The 18,139-nt window shown below is 37.3% G+C and overlaps 1 protein-coding gene across 4 annotated transcripts in view; it reads left to right on the top strand.

Annotated features, from left to right (window-relative positions):
* Positions 1–17,247, top strand: part of LOC143889873 (SUMO-activating enzyme subunit 1B-1-like) — a 51,118-nt gene extending 33,871 nt beyond the window's left edge. For all 4 annotated transcript variants that reach the window (XM_077394255.1, XM_077394253.1, XM_077394256.1 and 1 more), the window contains exons 7-11: positions 1,209–1,259; positions 8,503–8,569; positions 12,866–12,969; positions 13,072–13,176; positions 16,779–17,247. In XM_077394255.1, the coding sequence (XP_077250370.1) occupies positions 1,209–1,259; positions 8,503–8,569; positions 12,866–12,969; positions 13,072–13,176; positions 16,779–16,886 (435 nt within the window). In that variant the 3' untranslated portion in view covers positions 16,887–17,247. The remainder of the gene's footprint in view (positions 1–1,208; positions 1,260–8,502; positions 8,570–12,865; positions 12,970–13,071; positions 13,177–16,778) is intronic.
* Positions 17,248–18,139: the final 892 nt, after the last annotated feature.

Below are 18,139 nucleotides of genomic sequence, written 5' to 3'. Positions count from 1 at the left end.
CGTCGACACCGACATGGAGTGTCGGACACTGGAAACCCCCAAATTTAGAAACGGGGACACGACTAAAATAGAAAGTATATATTAGTAGAAAGTTTAACTTAAAAAAATAAAATAATAATAATAATATTTGTTGATGCGGATTCATATGTCGAGTTTCAACATGGATATGAGTTGTTGGACATCGCAACATCTAAAATCTAGAAATGCTAACACGTACATACACATAAAATGATTGATCATCACACAAATACGTGTCCACACGCCTACATTAACTCTTAACACTCCTAGCAATACATTTAAAAGTGTCCAAAGGAGTGTCGACACAAGTGGACACGCGTGTCGTGTCGGACACGGCAGGACACGTGTGTCGACAATAAATTCAAAGTGTCGGCTAAATCATAGAAGAATTGTAAACATGTTATCTCTGTAAATTTTCTTTGCTTCTGGTATTGTTTAATCTACTATTGACCTTGATCAGACAACTATATCCAAGGTTTTAAATTTTGGTTTTGGTTTTAGTCACTATGGAAATTGAAACATTTCGATTTCGGATGGAAATTTTGGTGGAAATCCGGTAAAATCAAGGAAACATATGGAAACATATGCATATGATAGAAGTTAAAGATGAAACTTCAGGAAATGCTAGAATAAGCACAAATACACACTTAGAAACCATCACATAAGCAAGACTATCATCCATAATGGTTTAAAAATATCAAACAACTAGTAACATGTGCTGCCGCGCATGTCTGGTAATTTAGTACATACAAAATTTCACATGTAATTCATACAAATATTTGTACATAATACATGCACCACATTTTGCACGTAATTCATATACATATAATTATGTAATACATAGTGATATAGTATACTACTGTTAGTCTTACGATTTTGGTTTATGCATTTCGGTCATTTTGGTTTCGGTTTCGGTAGGGATGGAAATGTTGTCATTTCGTGTCGGTTTCGGTGGAAATTTAAAACCATGACTATTTCTTCTCTGATTTTTTTTTCCCGTTGAATTGTTAGTTATATAAGTTTCTATTCGTTATACTTGGTTTTGCTGGCTAAACTGTTGTATTTGGAATTTCAAATTTAGTTTTATTTTCAAGATAAATGGGTAGGTTAGCTTTTCTAGTTTTCCTTGTGATTTCACCCGGTCATCAATAAAAGTAAATAAATAATTTTGCCAAATATTCCTTTTGCAGAAAAAGCTCGATGCTACTGTTGAATGCCAGTTGCAGTATCCTAGTTTTGAGGTATGCCTTGGTCAGTTCCTTTTATTATTTACCTTTGCTATGTATCTTTTCTTTAAACTTTTCATTTTCAAAAAAATAAAAATAAATCATTTCTTTAAACATTTGAGGAAACCAGTTCAACGCTATCATCCCATTTTTAGGATGAATGTAAAACCTATTGGCAAGATAGTGCATTCAATTTCATTCCCCCAATAGGACACAAATGTTGATACTTAAATAAGTCTAGCCATTGTATTCTGGTTGCTAGTTCAAATACCAAATTTTGATTGAGGGTTAAATTTGTCCTTAGAACAGCCAATAAATAATATAAAAGATGATGGGAAGACATTACAGGAAAAGCAATAGTGCACACTTAAGGGGTTATTATATGACTAGCATTCTTGGCCCATGCTATGCATGGGTGTAAAACAACACGCCCGCCCTATGCACAGGCCTGTTTAGAGATCGTGGGACCTACCCAATCAAATGTGAGGTAAAGTGGTGGGCACCACCCAACACCATGTGTTGGGTGGAGCTGGTGGGATCCATCCTATTAAAACATGATGTAATATGGTGGGCCCCAACCTTGCATGGATTTAGATGGAGATGCTGGGCCCAAATATAATGCATGGGCTTGGGTAGAGATGATGGCCCTACCATATGAAAACATGATGTGTAAAATGGTGAGCCCCACCCATGTTATGCATGGGTGCAAAATGATGGGCCTCACCTTATCAAAACATGTGTTGTAAATTGATGGGTCTCACCCATGCTATGCATGAGGTGTAAAAAAATACATCATAGCAAAAATTCTAGTAAAATTTTCTATGGAAAAAGTTTTCCAATAAAAAAAAGCTTTCCAATAAAAAATTTCCATGGAAAGAAAATGGATGACAAAGGAAAAGAAACGCATTTAGTATATATTATAGATGGATGTGAGCAGGTAGTAGTAGTTGATAGAATTTAAAGATGAAACTTTAGGAAATGATAGAATAAGCACAAATACAAACTTAGAAATCATTTCAAAAAATACAAACTTAGAAACCATCACATAAGCAAGACAACCATCTATAGTGGTTTAAAAACATCGAACACCTAGTGACATGCACTGTGACGCATGTCTAATGATTCACTTTTAATTCATATAAATACTTATACATAATAAATTCACAATATTTTGCGTGCAATTCATATAAATATAAGAGTTGGAAAATCTAACAGGGGTTTAACTTCATTTTTTTCCTTTTTCATTGTTTTTTTAGGCTTCTTTTGGAGTTTTGTGTTGGTCCATGATTATGAGATGTGGCTTCTATGGGTGGCTAGTATTTTATTGGTATATTTATAATTCAAGAGGGTGTTAGTGAGTTTGGGTATGCCCTAAGGTAAAGAGATGGATAGTATCATGACATGCAGCATTATCCTAGGATAGGGTCTTAATTGTAACATTTTAAGAGGAAGGCTGTTTGCGATAAATTGGGCTTGTAAAGGTTTCCTACAACTAAACCTTGGTATTGGAGCCAATATTGTATATTGAGGCCAGTATGAGGGATTCTAGAAGGTTTCCGAGGGAATGAGTTAGGATCAAGGTAGTTTCGATATGTATCAATCTCCCAAGATCAAAATGCTATGTAATGCTTGAAGACCGTGGTGGGCTGGGGCAATAGAAGGGTCAATTCAGCTAAAAAGGGTGGATTAGTGGTGTTGTGATAAATATCACTTTTGGTCCTCGAGTGTCCACAAAAGGGGATTTTTCGAGGGAATAGATTAGGAGACTAATTTCTAACATTATGACAAGTGAGATAATCCGAAACCTTGGTATCGGGGCCAAGTTTGTAAATTGGGATTTCAAAGGGAAATATTGAGTTAGTTTGAGGAATTCTAGAAGGCGTATGAGGGAACATGTTAGGATCAAGTTGGTTTGGATAAGTATCAATCATCCTAGCTCAAAAGGCTGGGTAGGAATTGAATCAATTTTCTATTCTATTCAAAACTCTACAAGTTGTAGTGGTAGAATTTCGTTTCCAGAAATTTTTTGTCAATCCATTTGTATTTTTTTCACTGGGGCGTATACCAGGTGACTTAGAAAAGGATAGGTGAGCTGCTTCTGATTGTTTTTTCGTTCACTTACCACATTTTTCTTTTTCCTTTTTTTTTGTGGGTTGGGTTGTGGGCGGCATAAAAGGGTCAAGTGAGCTAAAAAGATATATTTAATGCGTGGGTGGGGAGGCATAAAAAGGTCAATTAAGCTAAAAAAGGTGTATTTAATATGTTATGATAAATATTAGTTTTGGTCTTTGGGGGTCCACAAGGGCATAGGTGGAATAAGTTATTTTAGTAAATTGGGTCGTAAATGTTTCCTACAACTATAGAGTGTAATTTCTAATATCATGAGTTCATGACTAGTGGCGTAAGGCGTAATTCTAAACCTTAGTATTGGGGACCGTTTGGGGGTGTGGATTGAAGACGCGGAAAGAGGGGGGGGGGGGGTTGTGTTGTCCAATAAAAGAGCCAATTAAGCTAAAAAAGTGCAGATAAGGAAATTTTTGTAAGGGATTGTTTTCATCAAGAGGGGAATAATATATCTTGGAGAATCAATTTTAAGAGGAATTTCTTTGACAGCGATGGATAGGGTGGAGAGACTGTTGAATTTATTCAGGCAAACTACATCAAGAAGTCTGGAAAAAACGAAATGGTTTGGATCTGGTGCTCCTCCGGGATATTTAGCTTCTAATCATTCTACCATTAATATTGTATCTAGCCCTGTTGCCTCAATCCTAGCCAGAGTGTGTAGCATTCATGCTCGGCCCAAGTATGCACCTTTGATTGGACAATGATGCTTGATAAAATATTCATTGTGGACCATCTTTGAAGTCGTCATATGTTGGTTGTAGACCATTGTTGCCTTATGTGTGGAAGCGGGAGAAACAATTTACCATATGTTTATACATTGCAAACTGGCCAGGTATGTGTGCTGTGAAATCGTTACCAGATTTGGTATGACTTGGGTCTTCCCTCCACATTACCAGATCTTTTGGAGAGTTAGCCCTAGGTTCCTTGGAGGAAGAAAGGTAAAATACTTTAGAATGTAATCCTTTTTTTTAATGACATAGGGTATCCCCACCTCATTTTAGGGCGGGACTAATCCCTATGGATGCTCGCAGTCACCCGTAAATCAAGCGCATCGGATTACTACGGCGGATTCGAACTCACGTCACTGGGGAGCATACCCATGACTTTGGAATGTAATATTGCTAGCCACAATTTTGTGTTATGGAAAGAGAGAAATGCCCGAGTGTTTATAGGTCAAGTTAAAAGCTCTCACTTCATCTTTTTTAGTATCATAGCATTAACAATATCCTGGGTTAGGATGCTTCCTAGCTTCATGTTTGTCTCGGCATATGACATATGGCATGGGTAGAGGGAGATTTGCTGTAGTGGGGAGCTAAGAGATTCCCTCTCTCAAGATTGGGAACCTCTAGAACCCAGGCAGCTAAAACTTAACTTCGATGGATCTAGTATTGGGAACCTTGGACCACCAGGAGTAGGTGTCCTTCTAAAGACGAGTTGGGCCTATTCAAGCCCCATTGGGATAGCAGATTCCAATGAGGTAGAGGTTAGGGCCACCCTCCAAGGTATAAGAACCTTAGATGCATCCCTCCTTGATAGAGTGATAGTGGAAGGGGACTCTCCAAATGTGATTAGGTGGTTGAAGGGTAGCCGCTCTCCTCCTTGGTGATTTGTGCAATGGTTTGACGAGATTATGGACCAAGTAGCAGCTTCGTCCATTTCATTCCATTATGTTTGAAGGTCGGCCAATAGGGATACTGACAGACTTGCAAGGTGGAAGGAGTCTACCGGGAGAGTCTAGAGCTCTTTGATTTTCTTCCCTCTCGAGTGGTCTTTTGCTGCATACATTTTCTTTTCATTCCTTCTTTTCTTCTGACCATCTCGGTCATGGGGTTGGTCCCCTTGTTCCTCATTCCCCCCCCCCCCCCCCCCCCCCCCCCAATAAAGCTCTTTATCATTAAAAATAAGCTAAAAAATATGTATTTGTGGTGTTATCATAAATATCAGTTTTGGTCTTTCGGTGTCCGCAAAAGGACGTGGAATTAATTATTTGATTTTTTTTCTCATTTACCTGGGAGGTTTCATTAATGCTGCCCAAATGGATCCCACATCCTCTGGGGTTGATTTTTTGTACACACAAAGCTATAATTGTATGCTCTTTTTGAAAATTCATGGAAATATACCTCCAATGTCCTAATATCACTACATTGCAATCTCATGGTATGTTTAGATGTCCACCCAAATAGCAAATTCTGTTTTTTTATTACAAGCGGGAAAGTTGTGGCGTCTGGCGAATACTCTGCCTGAATTTGCAATTTATTTTAGTACCGAATATGGCTTAGATTCCTTCTAAAGTTCTCTACCATGCGTAGAAAATTTTAGAATTACAATTCAATAATTCATTGAGTTGACCGAAGAGTTAGCAAACAACACTTGAGAAAATCCCACGTCTTTGTGTGTAGTATCCCTCGTTGAGTAGCAATCTTGCTGGCAACATTCTCTATCTCTTGCTCTCTCTCTCAAATCATTATCTTGGACAAGAGCATAGGGTTTCTCAGTCGGAGAAAAACCATAATTTCCCCTACATATGGAAGGGTTTTTTCTTTCATTTTTAATCGTAGATGCTTCTAAAACCTTAATTCTTGCCATCTAGAACTCTAGGGTTTCTCAAATTGCAAAATCTGCGTTTACCCCCCAAAAAATGGGGATTTTTTTTCAATCAGAAGAACCCCCAAACCCTTGTGTTTGACCAAAAACTATGATACACATGTCATGTCCAATGTACAACAGGAAGTCTACGAAAGCTTCTTTTTAAAAAAAAAAATGAATGAAGCATATGGAAGTTAACTTGGTGGTGATGACCATGGTTTAAAATTTTGGTTTCGGTAACCGTTTCGAACCCCACCGAAAACCGAAATTTCGGTCCTAAATTTGGTAATTTGGTTCGAAATCCCGGACCGAATTTCGGCCGAAATTTTGTAACACTTTTTTTTAAAAATTAAAAAAGGCACATAATCGAAATTTCGGCCGAAATTAGGTAAATGGCGAAATAATGAATTTCGGCATATTTCGGTTTCGGTCCCCACCGAAATCCGGTCGAAATTTAAAGCCATGGTGATGACATGGGGCACACATTTCTTTGCTCGAGTACTACAACATCAAAGGGATGGTTCTAATCTTTGAGTTTTCACAATGTCCACAAATCTGTCAATTTTTGGCCCCACAAATGGACACCCTAAGGTGATCCAATGGGGCTGATTATTGGTGGACACCCTACCCATGAAAGGGTCCATCAAATGAATGCTTTGGATCCCACCCAAAATGTGGCCCCACCCTGTTTTTGTGCTCGAGCGCAGCAACTCTATCCTCATATATATATATATATATATATATGGGAAAGGTGTGCGTACTCGGTCGAGTAGATAAGCTTATCTACTCGGTCGGGTTAAAAACAGTGGGGGCCCACAATTTTGGGGTGATCCAAACCATTCATTTAAAAGGCCCTTACCTAGATAGGGTGTCCACAAAAAATCAGCCCCATAGGATCATCCTAACCCATCCAACAGTGGAGGGAAAAATGGGCAGATTTGTGGACAAGCTGTGTTTGTCCATTTTCCCCCATTTTCCCTCCACTGTTGCATGGGTTAGGATGATCCTATGGGGCTGATTTTTTGTGGACACCCTATCTAGGTAAGGGCCTTTCAAATGAATGGTTTGGATCACCCCAAAAATGTGGGCCACCACTGTTTTTAACCCGACCGAGTAGATAAGCTTATCTACTCGACCGAGTACGCACACCTTTCCCTATATATATATATATATATAGCAAAAGAGAAGGTTTGAATTTTCTGAATTATTTGAAAAAGCTGTGGAATTAACATGTCGACGGTAATTTCGAATCATTCTTTCCTGTCGTTTTCGTTTTTATAGGTATTTGCTAGCCACCTTCTCCAAAGGCTACGTCTCGCCCATCCTTTGCAATTGTATGTGTTCAGATGTCTTATTAGACGTGGTGAAAACTGCACGGAAATACTATTTCTTGAAAGGTGGCCAGCAATAATAAGTACCGAAAGAAGCTACCAATAATAATCATTAGGTATTAAAGTTTTGGAGGAAAATTACGGACAAAGTGCTTGAAAGTCGTAAAATTAAGGAAAAAAGTACCGAAACGGGTACCTGTATATGACAATTACGGAAAAAACTACAAAGAAGAGGTATAGAAATATGACAATTACGAAAAAACTACATTTTCTGAATAATTTTTTGAGGATATCACGAATTCCGGACACCTTTAAAAATATTTACGAATTTCAAGCACCTTAAGAGGAACAACATATTATGGAAACCTCTATAGATTGGAGGGCTAGGATCAGCCTATGGAAATGATTTTACGGGCACAACCTATTGATGTTGTGTTCCATCACATGGACGGTTTGGATCAACCTATGATGTGGTCTGTACAGTTCTTTGTCGGCTCGTGCATCGCACGGGGCTTTTTACTAGTATATATATAGCAGAAGAGAAAAGGTTTGAATTTTCTGAATTATTTGAAAAAACTGTGGAATTAACACGTCGACGGTAATTTTGCATCATTCTTTCGTGTCGTTTTCTTCTCCATCTTTCGTTTTATAGGTATTTGCTAGCCACCTTCTCCAAAGGCTACTTCTCGCCCATCCTTTGCAATTGTATGTGTTGAGAGATTTGTCTTATTAGACGTGGTGAAAACTGCACGAAAATACTATTTCTGGAAAGGTGGCTAGCAGTAATAAGTACCGAAAGAAGCTAGCAATAATAATCATTAGGTACTAAAGTTTTGGAGGAAAATTACAGAAAAAATGCTGTCAAGTAGAAAAATTACGGAAAAAAGTACCGAAAAAGTGTACCTGTATATGACAATTACGGAAAAAACTACACAGCAGAGGTTTAAAAATATGACAATTACGAAAAAACTACTTTTCCTGATTAATTGTTTCCTTTCTCACCCCGTGCATCGCACGGGTTTTCTCACTAGTGTGTGTGTGTGTGTGTGTGTGTGTGTGTGTGTGTGTGTGTGCGCGTATATATATATATGTGTTTTCAAGGCTATAAAACATAAATGTCTCTATGCTTTTGTACATACAATTAGCTTAGATTTATACTTTGATGTGTGGTTGTCTGTTATGAATATCTACATACCTCTTAATATTCATCGTGGCAGGAAGCGGTTGCAATACCTTGGAGAAGTCTTCCTAGAAAGATGACCAAATTGTACTTTGCTATGAGAGGTTTGTAACTTACACAAGCCTAATATTATTAAAGCATTGGTAATATTAAAAAAATATTATTAAAGCATTGGTAAATTACATTAGATTCCAATATAAGAATGTTGAACAAAGTGTACCTGCCACCATTGAAATATAATTAGATGTTAAATGTTAAAATGATAAAATGAGGTACGAGTCGTTGTTTGCTTCTTCATCGGTTTCAGTATCCTTTTCTTGAACATGTTCTGGACGACTTTCATAGGCAACAAATCTGTGGCACTTTTGAGGTCGAACGAGAACAAATTGGTCTTGTAAACCTAATTGGTTACTTCCAATTACGTACATCAGGATCCAAAGGATATGAAATAGATGATCGAGAGAGAGATTATGATTGGGATTAGAGAGATGAAGATGCCTAATCGAAATGCCTACATTTATCTCATACACTATGGGGGGTAAAATCAAAATAGGAACAGTGAATTGCAAGTGGATTGAAATAGTTCCTACCATTTTATGGTTCGGAAATTTATTTTTTGGTTTTTTATTTCTTATCCTATTTTAGTCTCAAAGCTTTTTAAGACTTAAATACAAATTCAATTTTCCTATTGTAGAAGAGAAATAACAGAAAAATAAATAAGTGAGAGATAATTTTGTGAGAACGAGTTTGGCGTTGTATTGTCAGCTCTGGGGTAATGTCGTAGTTTTTCTATAACAGAAAAATAAATAAGTGAAAGGGATAATTTTGTGAGAATGAGTTTGCCGTTGTATTGTCAGCTCTGTGGTAATGTCATAGTTTTTCTATTTCTGATTGTCTTAGTCTTCATTTAATGAGTTTGGGATTGTATTGTCAGCTCTGTGATAATGTCATTGTTTTTTTTTCTTTTTCTTTTCTTTTCTTCTGATTGTGTTAGTCTCATTTTGATTTTTTACGGGCATTCAGATTGAGGGTCTAACAGATATGATTGATTATATTCGAGATCTAAATCTCTCCAACTTGTCAACATAATGTTGGTATCAGAGCGCAATTCTATTAGGGTTTGCACAGTTCGTGATCAATTTTCCAAGAAGAAGACACTGAACAGCCCCCGCACTACTCAATCCACCATAGGACAACCAAGATGAGATTGACCAACTGAGGAGACAAGTTGACATCTTGAACGAATGATTGACACAACTTGTGAATCCGATTCAAGAAGAAGAAGCTTCTTGTTTTGATGACTTCACGAAGAACCCATTCCATAATCGTGCACATCCTTCACGCATGTCTGATAATTCAGTACATTCCATAATTGTCAGAAACACCTTAAGGGAGTGAGAAATGCATTTCCCGGGAAATGCATTTCGAGAACGTTTACAAAATGTGACAAAAAATTTGGGGAAATGTTTCCGAAACACGTACGTGAAACTTATGTGAAACATGCATGAAGCGCGTGAAAAACGTATGGGAAACATGTGTGAAACGTACATGAATCATTTTTTAAGAAGTCATACCAAAATATTATAAAATGCATATTAAAGAGGAATCAAATAGTATATAGTAATAAAAAAAAAAAAGAAGTAAAACATTCTTCTAAAAAATAAATAAATTAAAGAGCATACATAAATCATAGATATCTGACTCTAATTTAAATAAAAATTATGAATTGATGTATTTTTTTTAATGTTATGAAAGGATGTATTTATGAGTAAAAGCTCATAAAAATTTGAAATAAAGAAATTTCAAATCTACAAACACACAAAAACACACAAAATCTTACAGAAATACAAATCAAAACAAAAACTAGGGTAATAAGATATAAAATAACTAAAATAAAAATAAAACCGAATTAGGTGTATTTCTCACATATCTCTATTTTCTTGTGTTTCATTTGTTTTTCCCTAGCCATTTCTCTATCATTTCCAAAATGTTTCTAATGTGTTTCCTAAGGCGTTTCCCCTTCAATTTTCTGTCACTTCTTTGATTCTCATTTATCCTCTATCGACACCCCCTCCCCCCGCGTTTCCCCATTCCATTTCACGTTTCGCTTCCCAACATGGTAACTTTGGTACATACTACATTTCATATGTAATTCATATAAATATTTATATATAATGCACACACCACATCTTCATATGTAATTCATATAAATATAATTATGAAACACACGCTGCTATAGTATACCACCATTACACTTCTAGTTTTAGTTTTAATATGCATTTCCGTTTCAGTATAGTTTTGGTGGGATGGAAATGGAAACATTTCGGTTGTTTCATGTCGGTTTCGCTCAAAATTTAAAACCATGGATTCCTTTGGCTCCATTGGTACAGCGAGTGCTCCATTTTCTTGTTATTAATGCTTCATGAATGGATATGTTATTCTTCTCTTTCACATATTGATGTAGAATAGAAGGAGAAAGAGGAAGAATAATCTTCAGAGGGAAGAAATCTCAATCAATTCAATTAATAAAAAAAACTTAAAATCCTTAATACATGAGGCCTATGTATAGGCAATTGAACTAAAATTCCATGGAAAATAAAAGCCCTAAAAGTAACATGGAAAATAAAATCCTAGAAACTAAATAACATGGAAATAAGAATCCTAAAAACTAAATAACATGGAAATAAATCCCTAAAAGTTCTAATGGGCAAATATGCCTCTTATCGGGCCTACAATCTGCACATCACATATGCGCATAAAAATGGCACTAGAAGACTCCTAACTTGCAATGGGATTAATTTTCATTCCTTTCAACATTATGTCAGAACTTTTGTTTTTAGCATATGATTTGGACTATCTAATGGGTATATGCTATATTTTATGGTATTAAAAAATATATAACATTAGGTTACTTTCCATTTTGGCTTATCATCCAGTTGCAATTTATACATTTTATGGAATTCTTTCTGAACCCTCATATGTTATGCTTATCCAGAGCACTTGTAGAAATTATCACTTCCCAGTGAGAGTTCTATTCTGCTCTGTGATGTCGACATTGTTACTTGTCAACATCAGTGTGGGACAAATGCGACCGTCAGACTTATTTGTATTTTTTGTGGTTCTGCTTTACTAACATATTTATTCTATAATTCTATTACGGTTTCTTATTTTCTGTGCCATTTGCATTACAGTGAAAAATCACGTCTTATTTACTACAGGAGTTTTTATATGGTGGACGACCGTGCATGCAAGTGTAGAAAAAAAATACAGTGGGGCCCACATTATTGGGTGATCTAAACATTCATTTGTTGGAGCCCGACGTAGATAGGCCGTGGCCCAAAAATTTTCTCCATAAGATGATCCTAACACCCTGATCTATGCGGGTTTCTATACCGTGCCATCCATTTTAGAGAAATTATATGATGAAAGGCTGTATGAACACGTAGTCATCATCCCATACTTGATGTTTCATCCAACAACAGATCACCTTTTGAGGAGCTGCTGTTGGATCAAATATCAAGGGTGGTACTTCTATCATACTACCTTTAAGTGTTTACATGGCCTTTCATCATATAATTTCTCTCCATTTTAAACCTCCGAAGATTGGAGGGTTATTATCATCCTGCGGAGAAGATTATTCTGGCACGGCCTATCTACCATGGGACCCAAAAAATGAATGGTTTAGATCACCCAATATTGTGTTGCCCACTGTATTTGTTTTGTGCAAGCATGGCTGTCCGCATTATAAGGACTTTTTATTACAGATATTATTTCACTTTTTGAGAATTCCATAAAGCCTTCAGTTGGCATTTCTCACCTTAATGTGTTGAGGAAAGCTGATGTTGATGCTAAATATAATTTACTTACTGATTGCACTCTGTTAATGCATTAAAGATTAAGTAACGCCATCTCCAACAGCTTAAGCTTTTGGAGCAATGGGTTGTTTCACATGGCATCGGAACAATTGCCCTGGCTTGAAAACTCCTTGATATTAGAAATCCGCATGCAATGGCCAACCCAAAAGAGGGGTCACATGTGCCACGTGTAGGGGAACCCTAAAAAGAGGGGCCACACGTGAGGGGGAGTGTTAATGCATAAAAGATTAAATAACGCCATCTCTAACAGCTTAAGATTTTGGAGTAATTGGTTGTTTCACACACCCATCTTATGCATTCTGTTCGGCCCAAATGTCTGATACATGTTGTACTTAAAATAAGGTGCATTCTCTTGCATTTGTTTGTTTGGCTACATAAGCAATTTCCGACATTACATTCTACAATTTTCTGGTTCAAGAGTTTTGATTTATGTAAGCCATTCTGTCCCAACCAGTGGCCAATGCAATGGCATTGTTGGTTCTTTTTTTTTTTTTGAATGGTATGACATTGTTGGTTCTTATGCAGTGATAGAAAGGTTTGAGCTGGCTGAGGGACGAAATCCTGGTGAAACATCAATTGCTGATCTTCCTAGAGTTTTGGAGCTGAGGAATGAGCTTTGTGGGGCCCAGGTGATTTGGTCTATTTTGTTTATCTTCTGGTGGGAATTAATTTTGATTAACATATTGGAGTGTCACATCTTCTGACATGTAACCTCTCTTGGTATGATGCAGTCACTGAATGAATCTCATATCCCCGTTGGTCTCCTGGAACGGCTTCTAGTGGGTACCACAGAGCACCCACCAGTATGTGCTATCGTTGGTGGGATTCTTGGCCAGGTACAACAAAATTTTGTTATAAGGGTAAAAAGGTGAGTATTTTTCCATCCTATTGGCGGGAGTTGTGGGACGCTTGAAATGAAATGGGAAGTGTGGAGCACCCACACTTGTTATTGCTTGCTCCAACGGATGGTGTGGATGCCCATTTTATGACCTTTAGATAAGTGAAGCTGTCATCTTGCTGTGATCATGGTTTTAAATTTCGACCGAAATCCGAAATTGTCAACACCGAAATTCCCGAAACGTTCCGAAACCGAAATTCCCGAAACGTACCAAATTTATTTTGACCGAGGTCAAAATTGCAATTTAAATATAATATTTTATTCCTTGACGGAATTTCAGCCGAAACCGAAATTTAAAATCTTGGCTGTGATCATCAATAATTTATATTATTCTACATTGATCCTATAGAATCTCTAATTTCTTATATTCTTCATTTGTGAACTTGCTGGATTATATACCATGTTGAGATTCATCACCGGAGCTATGAGGTAGAAAATGATAACCCCCATATTTGAGAATGAAAACCCCTTTCCTCTATATCTTAGTAGTTTGTTTACTTATTTCCAGTGAGATGATTCGTAGTTTTGGATGAAGAATTCAATTTATTGGATTAGAAACATTCATGGGTTAGAACCTGCCTCTAAGACAGTTCTCCAACATCCTCAAACATGGATGGGAGTTGTCTCCTGTCTGACACTAAAAAATAGCATAACTGATACGCCAATCAGCCTGCATGACAGAAATATTAGTTCATGTAAGTATAAAATATATAGAGGTGTATCCATATAGTTAGAGGCACAATAAAACTATGTAGGTAGTATATACATTATATGATATGTAAAGGAAAAAACTACACACGGTTTGTCTAAGAACTTAATTGTTCAAACTTTCTCTAAATTATATTCTAAATAACATCATCAGAGGCCTAAACTTCTGGGATTGAGTTCAAAGTTCAAACACATCAATCAAGACCTATGTTGCATGGGTACGGGTATGAGTGTTGGAATCTAACATGGGTACCTAGTGTCGGATCAAGGTTACCTGGAACGCGGTACGGGAACGGATACGGGGTACGATGGTAGCCCGGTACGCAGTACGATGAGGGTAGGCTAAGTCGGTTTGCTATTTCGGCTCGTTGGTCGATTTGGAACGCAAATTTGGGTCGCTCTGGTGCTATATATATATATATATATATATATATATATATATATATATATATATATATATATATATATATATATATATATATATATGAGGAAAGTGTTGGTGAGCTTAAGCTCACCAAACTTATGGTGAGCTTAAGCGCCCCAATCACATGGGTCCCACATTTTCTGTGGTGATCCAAACCATTCATTTGCAAGGCCCTATCATAGATAGGGTGTGTACCAAAAATCAGCTCCATAGGATCATCCTAACCCCTCCATTTGTGGAGGACAAAAATGGGCAGATTTGTGGACAAATAATGTCTGTCCATTTTGACCTCCACAAATGGATGGGTTAGGATGATCCTATGGAGTTGATTTTTGGTACACACCCTATCTATGATAGGGCCTTGCAAATGAATGGTTTGGATCACCACAGAAAATGTGGGACCCATGTGATTGGGCGCTTAAGCTCACCAACACTTTCCTCTATATATATATATAGACACACACACACACACACATTTAATAAACAAAACCAAAAACCTCGTGTATGCTATTCATATATATTCAAAACGAAAATTCTAGTTCCAATCCAATCCATAATATATAAAATTTGAAGATCTCCAAATATCACTAGATTAAGTACCAACATATATTGCATTCTCAATCTTGAATAAAAGCAAACGGAAAATAACTACCCGGTTCTCAAATAAGAAAGTAAAAACATGAACAAACTAATAAACTATTGTGCAACTCTCTTTTCCTAGTCCACTAAAGTGTTACCTATCTATGCATCTTTCCCCATCCCGCGGGTCGCCCGGGTCGCCATTTTTGGCTATCCGGTTCACAAACGACCCATGTTTCGGGTCGGCGACCCCGGATCGCGGGTCGGAGGGCGATCCCGGTAACATTGTGTCGGATTCGGCTAACGCCAAAAAATGGATTCATTGATTCACCAATATATTTTAATCGAATCTAATTCTGATTCTTTTGCATGATAGTACTGATATAACAGGTAATATATTGGAAATTTTGTTAGGTTAAATAAATATATAAAACACTTCCTATTAGATAGATAAAACTCAAAACATGTGATATTGTAAATTGGTTGTAGGTATTTAAAAAATTAACAAAACAGATATAGAAGTGTCTCTGAATCCTAAAGTTATAGAATCGGACACGTGTTCGACATGGGTAAATCGCCCATTTAGAAGAATCCGTGTAACATAGATCATGACAAAAGAAGTTGGAAAACAAATTTGATGAGTGAGATCTACTATTTTTAGCATGAGGAAAGATGAAGCTTCCGCACCGGATGGTGTTACAATGGCATTCTATCATAGATATTGGGAAGTTGTTAAAAAGGATGTGATGACTTTTCTTACGGAATTCCACAACAGAGGAAGATTGGCAAAGCAGTACCATGTTTATTACAATTATCACAATAGTGAAGGTGCGATTGAGCTAAAAGATTTTAGTCTCATTAACTTGATTCACAGTGCTTATAATTTTTTGCTCTAATTTTCTGCTCTATTTCATGCCTCTCTTCAACATATCCACTAAGATTGCAAATAAATTGAAACAACTTGGTGATGAAACTAGCTCAGATGCTTACTCCCTTCCTACACGTAACTAGAAAGAACTAGGCCCACCAAGATACGGATGAAAAGCTGCCCTACTTTACAGGAACAACGCAATTTTCTTTGGTAAGGAGAAGAATCTAATGAGAGAATGAAGTTTCGTATGAGATACGTGTGTAGATCAAAGAAACAATGTGGCGTTGGGATTGGAAAGCTAAGGTTGAGGACGAAAACTCTACTTGGGTAAATGGTTATGGAGTTACATATATGAAAAAAGAATCACTATGACATAAAGTCGTGGGAGAAAAAAGAGGGGAGGAGGGGAGTGAAGGAATCCACCTTTACGTCTTTTGTCCTTGTATGAATCAAAGATGGATTTGGAGTTGGAAGGGGCGAGAGTACTAGGTTTCAAGAAGATTTATGGCTATGATAGTCTTTGTTACACTATGCTTACCCGGATCTGTATCTTTTAGCAACCTATAGAGGGGCTAGTGTTTGAAAGGGGGATCTGTCAATAGATTGGGTTGTTAGACTTTGAAATTGACAACCTATCATCGTTTTTAGATCTCCTTAGCAAGTTCTACCTATCCCATTTAGACTGGATAAGAGGGTGTGGATTCCACACTCAATGTATCTTCACCATTTGTCCTTTGTTTCATCACTTGCAAGATTCCCAAGGGAGGAATTCTCCTTTTGCAAGCCTCTGAAAGGCAATTGCTCCACCATGGATTGGGAACTTTTCTATGGCTTTTTTCTATAGACAAAGACCAAAAGTGTTCGAGCAGATCACGGTTATCTTTCTTTTTTTAATCTCAGATTTGTTAATCTCATTCTGCTGCTCTGTTTTGATACATTTGCTGTTTGAATTTTTCAGGAAGTCATTAAAGCGATATCGGGTAAAGGGGATCCTCTCAAGAACTTCTTTTTCTTTGACGCTTTTGACGGGAAAGGCATAATAGAGGACATATCCAACTCTGCTTGAAGCTGAATTGAGTTAGTAAGATGCTGCTTACACTGACACGGTTATAATAGAGGACATATCAAACTCCATCAGGTCATATGATGTTTTAATACCATAAGCATCTTTTCTAGCATACGCAGAGCAATATCACTGCCCCTTTGTTATTACACTTGGGGTATTTTGAGATGCAAATTGAGATTAATTTATGTTTTATTGAGTCAATTCATGTGTGATGTCTTCTAGCTGAATTGGAAGTTCTTCCTTTTCTTTTGTCAGATTTGATGCCTTCTGTATCTCTCCATGGTGCACATTTGTTTTGCTTTCTTGAATCACATTTTTAGTCAGAATATCAGGTTTGGCTGTTTATATTTACACCCATCAATTCTCAACTTGACCACCTGTCATAGAAATTGAATGTGGACCACTGCTAATTTTGCTATATTCTGTTTGGGATCATCTGATAGATGTGATTTAGTGATCATTTCATCTCTGTGATGTGATTAGATCACACCAATGTCATGTGGATGGGCCAGGATCAGGCTTCAAGTACCAAAATCACTCTTATCAAGTTTGCAAATTTGCACCAGAGATGGTCTCTGAATGATTAGATCACACCAATGTCATGTGGATGGGCCAGGATCTTTACTATTTGATGATCCAGTTTTGCAACATTGTGCCATGTGAGCTACCAGATTGTCTCCTACCACTTTTCTGAGAACATACCCACCTTCCAAGGATAGCTATCCTTTTGCCCAGGAACCTCAATCCGCATTGAGATCATTTATGTCAGCTCATGGACCACAGTAAAAAAAATTCATTGCCACAACATGATCAGCATGTATGGTTGGATCATCACGAACATGTGATCTGGGAGTATTTTGTACCATGATCAAGCATGATGGGCCCACCTGAGATAGTCTCTGAAGGATATTTATGGGGGTCCACTTCTGGCTCATTTACGTGATCAGCCCTGAGAGCACTTGATCAGATGATCCCAGGCCCTTGATTGATCAAGCCTTATTTATGATTTTGCTAAAAATAAGGGGGTTTAAAACTGTTGATTTTCATTCCTTTATCTTAGGCATGGGATGTTTGTTCCGGGTGGGGCCAAAACCATGTGTGTTCCCTACATTATCAGTGATCTTGATTTCACAAGCATGGCCCCCTACAAGATCAATGGTCTTGATTTCCTTCCTAAAAGAGACTTACTGGCCCCTACTGCCTCGTTTACATGGTCGGAACCATTGCTCTGAACAGAAATCAGAGGGACGGCC

This window comes from Tasmannia lanceolata, unplaced genomic scaffold (assembly GCF_043159265.1).
Source record: "Tasmannia lanceolata isolate RefF3 unplaced genomic scaffold, GAP_Taslan_0.1 ptg000013l, whole genome shotgun sequence".
Taxonomy (NCBI): domain Eukaryota; kingdom Viridiplantae; phylum Streptophyta; class Magnoliopsida; order Canellales; family Winteraceae; genus Tasmannia; species Tasmannia lanceolata.
The sequence above is the reverse complement of the archived record's forward strand: the minus strand, read 5'-3'. Positions and strand labels throughout refer to the sequence as shown.